Here is an 8,926-nt window from a genome sequence, read left to right on the forward strand (position 1 = left end):
ACAATGAAGTGCTCTTATTAATGATGATGCAATAATATGTTAACTGACATGAGAGCATATGTCCATCATATTATAATGCGAAAACCCCCAAGTTAACAGGCCATGTGTACCATGACTCCATCGGTATGCAGGATTATATACTGTCTGTACCAGACATTAAAAAGTCATGGTGATCATCTCTGGATAGAGATATTATGGGTAATTAACCCTTTGCACTCGGATGTCCCCTGAGAGGGGACATAAAGAGACTGTTAATGATTATACAAGACAAACTTATAGAAGTGCAATTTTTTATTTTTTTGAGTTGAAGTCTCACTCCTTCACCCAGGCTGGAGTGCAGTGGCACACTCACGGCCACCCTGGCGTCGATCTGCTGGGCTCCAGTGATCCTTCTGCCTCAGTCTTCCAAGTAGCCAGAACTACAGATGCGCGCGACCACGCCTGGCCATTTTTAATTTTATTGTAGAAACGAGGTCTCACCAAGTTGCCTGGGCTGGTCTCAAACCCGTGGGCTCAGGCAATTCACTTTCCTCATCCTCCCAAAGTGATGGGATTATAGGCTGAGCTACTGAGCCTGGCCGGAAGCGCAAATTTTTTAAAAAAATGTATGTTTCCTTGAAGTTTTCCATTCAAATTGTATGAAAAAGCAAATAAAGAGATGGGATATATACTGAGATATGATCAATCAGTTGAGAAGTGGTTTTCAGGAATCACTAGTGCATCCTTCCACATCTTCGACAATAGACTGAACAATAAATTACATATTATTCATGTGAGAGGAAAATGCAACTGCACTGTCTATTCAAATAGAAGAACACCAAGTGAAAGATGTCCAACATATTACTACTGCGCACTATGTATCAATGAACCTACAATTCATGTCAGTGACTGTTTCACACATTAGAAAAATATGATACAAAAATTTTGATTTTTTTTGGTCATAAATAAGTTCTTCAACGTTCAAAATTCCATCATAAGTCAAATATAATTATAATAAAATAATTGGTTCTAACACTATACTATTTAATATGAATTGATTCATCTTTCCCTATTTCATTGAAAAAAGTGTGGTCGAGTTGCTAGAAAGAAGGTGGTACGCAAGATATCTCCAAGGGCAAAGGGTTAATAGACTACTTTTGCATAGCCATGTTTTCTCAATATCCTACAAAATCTAATAAATTATACAAAAGGAACAGGGGCAAGTAGGCAGGAATTCAGATGTCTCTTGTGGTTGTCATGACTACTAGTCAACAAGTGACTCTAAGGGGATATGACAGGATGCCCTTCCTTACCCCCTCTTGGCTGACCATGACCATGTTACTTGTTTTGGCCAACAGGTAAGTGGATGTAATGTCTGTCACTTCTAGAAGGAAACCAGAGCCAAAAAGCAATGAGCTGCATCTCCTTTCTTCTGCTTCAGCACACTTTTTCCTCCAGTTGGCTCATGACTGACACACTGACACATCTAAAGACTGTGACATCAATCAGGCTAGCCTGCTTCTGGGCTGAGGTGCCCCTCCTCCTCCAGGTCACCCCAGGGCCATGTCATGTGCTCCTCCTCTGGTGTCCCCACTACCCCTACATTACCAAGCTCGTCATTATCATGACTGTATGTCATCTCCCAGGAGGCTGAAATTCTTAAAAGCTACCAACTTTTCATCCCTGGCCCTGCAGTGTCTGATACAGAGCCTGGCATACTAGAGGATCTCATTAAATGTCACTACATCAGTTAGTTTCTAAACTAATAGGGAATATGAGGCAGGCTTCAGACTTTGAAGTAAAGTTCAGAGTCAAAGGGACAAATAAACAAAGGGAATTTGACTTTTAGCTGCTGGGATATGGGGGAGGGAGGGTATATGGGAAGGGAGATTTCAAATAGGCATTTTTCTTTTAAAAGTTTATTCTAAAATAATAATCAACCTTATTAAAAGTTTTTTAGATTCACAATGTTAATAACAGCACTTCACTGCAGGAACTATAACTATCAGAGGTTTTTAAAAGTCCTTATAAAGCACATAAGTCATGCAAGTCGAGACAGAGAAGCAGATGGACCTGAGAAGCCCCAGCCAGCCCCAGGACACAACCCTGGACATGGATGCGTCTGCTCATGCTGATCAACAAGGTGCCCTCAGAGTTTACTCTCATACTCCCCACCCCGATGTCTGTACCTATATATCTTCACATGCTGGTTGAATTATTATTATCATTATTATTATTATTATTATTTTGAGTCGGGGTCTCATTCTGTTGCCAAGGCTGGAGTTCAGTAGCACAATGACAGCTCACTGCAGCCTTGACCTTCTGGGCTCAGGTGATCCTTCCTCCTAAGTCTTCTGAGGAGCTGGGACTATACCACTATGCACCACCATGCCCAGCTAATTATTTTTAAAAAATTTTTTGTAGAGACAAGATCTCACTATGTTGCCTAGGCTGGTCTCGAACTCCTGGGCTCAAGCAATCCTCCTGCCTTGGCCTCTCAATGTTAGGACTACAGGCTGAGCCACCGCGCCCAGCCTGGTTAAATTTTTTAATCTCTGTTTTCTGCACTGTTAAGTTTGTGGGGGAGCAGAGAGAGTCAACCTCTGGACAGTCTACATTTCTCATCTAGCACAGCAGGCATAGTATATGCTGGAAATACAGTATAGGCAAGGCAGTCTGGACTCCTCCTTCAGGGCTCATGGCCTAGCAGGAAAGAGATGCTAAAGAGCTATTTATGTAAAGATTAATTATAAACATGGCCAACACAACTACTTTTATATTCAACGAAGTCCTGCAATTAATGGTCCCCTGGAGACACCCTCCCATGGATGCCAGTGACACACACTGTTTTGCCACTAAGGAAAATGACCCACACTCACCTGGATGAGAGGCAGAGAGGTAGAAAACTCAAGAAGAAAATGGGATGGATAGGTCAGGGAGGGAAAGAGGAAAGAACCCTACAGAGACAGGTTAGGAACTAGGTCTCCCCAGAGCCACCAGATGCTCTCAGTATCTCTGGGCTTCAGAATGTGGGGTTTTATTCCTATGAAATCTAACCAGCACAACATTTAGAAAACTTCCAACAGCAAAATATAAAAATGTAAGATCACTGTAACAAATCTGAAGGTCAAACACTGTACACGGAACTTTAGAAGGGCTACAGGGATGGGAGATCAAGTGTTTCTGCCTTCCCAAGGGAAGTGATAGTGGTGAGGGGGCTGGAGAGTGGAAGGTCCAAGAGAGGAGACAGGAAAATCTCTGGAAAATTCAAGCTTTACCCTTCACTTCGACCTCTGTGCCAGTCACCAATTAACTAGGGAAATGAGTCTTAGAGGCTCAGCGGCTTCTAGCCTCTCTTTTTTTCATTCTCCTATGTATTTCTTTAAGTCACTATAGGATGGGACAGTATGACCGTCTTCTCACCACCTGTATAGTGGGAAGGGCACACGTTTAAAAGCTGGGTGGCCATGAATATGAATCGGTTTCGGCAATTCAGCGTCTACACTGGCAAAGCTAATTTTTAAAGTTTAGCTTTCTGAGTACAAACTTCCTAATGATATGAATATTAAAATCACCCACTACCAGAAGAACAGAATAAAGAAATGTGAGTGAAGATGCCTGGCACACAGCAGCTCTCACTAGCTGCCCATTTCTTCCTTGGTATTTTACCATGTTGTAGCTTTCTTCTTATAAAGAGAACATGAATCTCCCCTGCTAAATGTGCCTGATATGCCTGAAATGATGGCTCTGCGGTGTCTCTGCCTGTTTGCTTTACCAGCGTGTGCTAAACTCCCCCTCAAGCTATCCAGAAGAACAGTGTTATAAACTCACTACCTTTGATTTTCACATTCTTACTTTCTTTTTTTTTTTTTTTTTTGAGTTGGAGTCTCACTCTGTCGCCCAGACTGGAGTGCAGTGGCCACTCCCGGCCACTGCAGCCTCGACCTGCTGGGCTCCGGTGATCCTTCCGCCTCAGCCTGCCAAGTAGCCGGAATTACAGGCGCACGCTACCACGCCCAGCTAATTTTTTGATTTTATTGTAGAGATGAGGTCTCGCCTGCCCAGGCGGGTCTCGAACCCACAGGCTCAGGCAATCCACTCGCCTCAGCCTCCCAAAGGCGTGGGATTTACAGGCTGAGCCACCGAGCCCGGCTACACATTCTTACTTTCAATGCATAATCCATAGACATGCCTATGTACAGATATTTAGTGGCAAGTCTGAAATTTTAAAATATTATATGCCTGGCTGTGTCCAGAAACCACCAAATAACCCTCAAATTCTAAATATCTGTACTTAAACCAAACTTCTTAAGTTGCTTCTCACCCGGCGGTAGACAGTCAGGTTTCTCAATCTGTGACTTCAGGAGAATGGAAAGTCTCTGCAGGTAGCTGTCTGGCTGGATGAATGAACTAAGACATGAAATGTGTATTTCCTGTCTCAGTTTAAAAATCAATTTTTTTTCTTGGATTACTGACTCCTTATTTCAAAAAGAATTTATAATGTAGTATAGCTCAGTAAAAAAATCAATTTCCATAGATTAAGGTTTGGCTTTTTAAAAAAGTGTTGCAGCCACTGACCTGAACCCTGGTATTTGGGGTCAGGCGTAACTCCACTTGTCAAGCAGTGGAAAGCACATTTACTGCAAGCAAAGTAATGGGGCACATGGTGTCTCCAATACTCACTTCTTCAAATTAACAAAAGGTTTCATTTTTTCACTATACCACCATCAGATTTTTCTTTCCCATTTGACAGGCTGAGAAGGTTAGAAAATATCAGGAGAAACATATGTACGCAGTATATATAAATAAAACAAGCAAGCTGAACTGGCCATGTGTCCATTCCTGGCAATGAGAACTGAGACACTCCATGCTGGCACCTGAGGCATGCCCACACCATCTCTAACACCCCACTCAGGAGTATGTAGAGTTATTCAGAACCTGTGGTGGTTGCTCACTACCAAACTGAAAATGCCCAATAAAATCCCTGATCTGAGTTTTTTCATTTTCTCTCCCATTCTTCCCCACCCCAATTCTTCATTCAAGTAATCCGGGTCCATCTGCCTTCCACAGGCTGCAAGTTTTCAAATCCACGCACATCCTCAGCAGCAACCAACTAGGCAGACTGCTTCCCATGCTCCCATGGCACCTAGAATGCCCTCTCCTGGCTCTGGGCCAAATCAGGACAACTCAAATTCTATTTCTCTTTAAATGATGAACTGGCCTCAGGCTAGGTGCGGTGGCTCACACCTCAGCACTTTGGGAGGCTAAGGCAAGAAGACTGTTTCAAGCCCAGCCTGGGAAATATAGTGAGATCACATCTCTACAAAAAAATCAAAATTAGCTGAGCATGATACCATGTGTCTATAGTACCAGCTACTTGGAAGGCTGAGGCAGAAGGGGTCACCTGAGCCCAGGAGGTCAAGTCTGCATTGAGGCGTGATCATGCCAGTGCACTCCAGCCTGGGTGACAGAGTAAAAACTCTGACTCAAAAAAAAATGGGGGGAAAAAAGGGAGAGAGAGATTAACTGGCCTTAATCACTTTCCAAAAGTGATTCATATCCTTTTCTTAATTTCTGAAAATCAGTTTCCTATCATTGACCAATATCTTTACTGTTTCGCTACTTACAACTTTTATCACTTTATCAACTTTCTACACTTCATCACACCTCCCTAAGTCTGTAAATTCCTCAAAAGCAAAAACAGAATATGAAAGTATTTGCTATAATTATTATCTAGAAGGGTCTTTGAGGGCTTAACATGTAGTTATGAGCATAAATTATAGCTTAAAATTATAAGTCATTATTCTCTGAAATTTTAAAACACATTTTATAGGCTTATGAAATTGTGGTATTATACTGTAAACAAAGCTTTAGTCTTAAATAAAATGTTTATTTTTCTTCATTGCCAGACTTAAACACATAAGGTTTGCATAAAATACATAGGCAGACTGCCTGGCACACAGTATGCGTAAATATTGTTAAATAAACAATTTCTCTACTGACACTCTACATACTGCTTACAAGTGACATTCACCACAAAATTACTAAATTCCATGCTCAGCCACACATGGACACACACTGAGGAGACTGCTAGGGCGATGGGCCAGCAGCAGGTCACCAGCCACAGGCACCCCCGTCCAAGAAGGAAAACAACAGGCTCATCGCAGGCTACTCACCACCATGTTGTACGCATCGGGAACTTCAGTTTCAAACTGAAATTTTCCACCCTGGTAGTAACCCTCATCTATCAAAAAACACAAAACAAAACAAAAAAATCCTTTAAATTAAAAAAAATGGAAACAAAAAGCAAATACTATGTTAGGATATGGCAAACATAGAGAATTAAGAGTTTAAAAGTAGGATTGCTGTGTTCCTTGGTTTCTTCATCAAATGCAGGCACACTGGAGGAAGCTCTACCCTAACCTGAACAGAAATGGGCTCCATCACCTGTCTGCTGTCTGTCTCCTCACCGGGTCAAGCATGCCCTCAGAGAAGGACAGGGGCATCTTTCTGCAACCATCTGACTGGCTCTTTTGCTTTCTATCACCTTCCCAGAACACACAACCTAAGACCCTATTCCTTCCACATTGTCATGCAGCGTAGTCCCTTCCCAACACATCTCATACCTTAAATGACTTCTTTATTTACTTACTGCTGATCTCTCCAAGAGAATCAGGAACACATGACTAACAGTCACTCAACAAACATTTATTGAACACCCACACTCTGCTGGCATTGTTCTAGGCCTTGGGGACACAGCAGTGAATAGATAGACAATCACTGCCTCAGTGAGTGCTTGGCACAGCCTTCGGAACAGAGCAAGCCCTTCAGAAATTTGGGCTGGTGGGCATGCAGGAGGATGTCCAGGGTCTGGGAATCACCACCATGTCATGTACCCCTCACTCCCTCAGGACTGTAGACCCCATAGGGCAGTCCCTCTCCCAGACTGCATTCTGCCTGGGGTCAGTAAATGACAGCTGGTGTTGCTTCCAACAGAGGGTGCTCCTGCATGAATAAGCCTGGAAAATCCTCCTAGGAATTATCTTCAACTTTCAAATTTGACAGAATTAGCATCAACTTTAAAATGCAGGCTCATCTTCCCCCAAAATATTTATCATCATGAACAAATCAGCAATATTAAATCTTATCGCTTCCCCTGACTTCTTATGTGAAATGAACATTTAATAGTAAGTTGATAGCCTTAACCAAATCATCACTAAAAAAGTTCTATTCCTTCCTTAAGAGTTTTGAGACTGCATTTTATGTAGTCTAGCAGTTAAAACTGACATACCTATACCCATTATTCTTTGACAATCTGATAGAAGAGAAATACTACTTCTCTCTTATTTTATATTATCTGATGAATACCTTAAATTTATTTCCTATCATTGTCCATTTGTATTTTTTCTTGTAAGAACGGAATGATTAATGTTCTTTAACTATTTTTTTATTTCTGAGGTAGTCAACTTTTAATCACCACTATAAAAAAGTTTTTAAGAAAAAAGCTGTAGCTTTTTATATTTGTTACAAGCAGTTTTTCTTAGTCTGCTGTTTGCCTTTTCTTGATTTTGTTTCTGAACACTAGTTTTCCATTTTTAAAAAGCCAGTCTTTCTCTAGGGTTCCTGTTTTGATATCATGCTTTAAGAAGGTCTTTCCCAACCAATATTATATAAATACTCTTCTATATTTTCTTCTAGTAATTTTATGGTCTCAAAGATTACATTTAATCAGCTCATTCATTCATCTAGAGTTTATTATACAGAATAAGGTGGTATATTTTTTTCTAATTGGTTGTTTAACCATCCCTATGGTATCTATTATTCTTTCCTTCCCCTGCATAGATATGCAGATTTCTAATTTTATAAATACACTTGGATTTGTAACTGACAGTATGAAGTTGCTGGCAAAGATACTTGTTTGGGGACATTTTTATCTCCACTTTTCAAATAAGTGGCATCTTAGGTATAAAATACACAATGCAGATTCTTGTTACCAAAGGTTCTATGGAGGTTGCCTCTTACATGTGCTCTGATTTTAACCACTGCAGCACAGAAATCCAACATTAGGCTTAACTTTGCAAATCATGCAGTCACCTCTATGAGTTCTTATCACAGCCTTTGGATGCTGCTGCTGTACCTGCTCTGTCTTTTTCCTTAAGCATGATTATTACCTATGGCAGACACCGTGGTCTATCCTCATAGCTATGCTCTGGCCATTCCATCCTGTCACTCATTTTCAAAGATGTTATTTGGTCTAATCTGATTTCACTGTATTCCCTCTGTCCCTAATAATTATTAGGATTATATCTTCTCTTAACTCACTGAAAAGTGAAAACAGATTGTTGGGAGCCAACATCTATAGCTACATGGCTGAGGCCTGTAAAGGCCCATCTGGAAGATCGCCTCTGACATAGGATATCAGTTTATACCTATAATATTGGCATGTGATTAGTGACCAGTGTGCATACATGGCAGTAAAATTTTATAAGTAAATCTCTATACACCTGATGGAAAGTTGCACAGTAGAATTATTTTATATGACTTTGTCCCTTCTAAGTTGTACTTTTTTCTAGATATTTTTAAACTTCTATTTCCTTGTAGACTGGTTAGTCAGCTCTTGTTCCCAAAGGCAGTTTCTCCTAGGATTAAGATTAGAAACTAAATTATCATAATAGTTTTATTGCCCCGCCTCTAGCCAGGCAGGACGTTTTTCTAGTTTTGTTACATGCCGAAACTCTGTTTGCTTCAGCCCATGGTCATTGTCATGGTAACCGTGCAGCCCATTATCCAAGAGTGTGACAGCTACTATTTGATTTTTAGAATAGATTTGTTTGGATAAAACACACATTTAAGATGATACAATTTCCATCGAAAAGATTTAAACAGTAATAAGCATTCATAGAAAACTTTTAAGTTTTGTTTAAGTTTTTAAGTTTCCTTTTCTCAG

The 8,926-nt window shown here is 40.7% G+C and overlaps 1 protein-coding gene across 2 annotated transcripts in view; it reads right to left on the reverse strand.

Moving 5' to 3' along the window:
• UBE2F (ubiquitin conjugating enzyme E2 F (putative)) overlaps positions 1 to 8,926 on the reverse strand; it is a 68,160-nt gene that overhangs the window by 18,957 nt on the left and 40,277 nt on the right. For both annotated transcript variants that reach the window (XM_008057726.2, XM_021712168.1), the window contains one exon: positions 6,156 to 6,223. In XM_008057726.2, the coding sequence (XP_008055917.1) occupies positions 6,156 to 6,223 (68 nt within the window). The remainder of the gene's footprint in view (positions 1 to 6,155; positions 6,224 to 8,926) is intronic.

This window comes from Carlito syrichta, unplaced genomic scaffold, assembly GCF_000164805.1.
Source record: "Carlito syrichta isolate Samal-C Ts95f unplaced genomic scaffold, Tarsius_syrichta-2.0.1 Scaffold303113, whole genome shotgun sequence".
In the NCBI taxonomy this organism is placed as follows: Eukaryota; Metazoa; Chordata; class Mammalia; order Primates; family Tarsiidae; genus Carlito; species Carlito syrichta.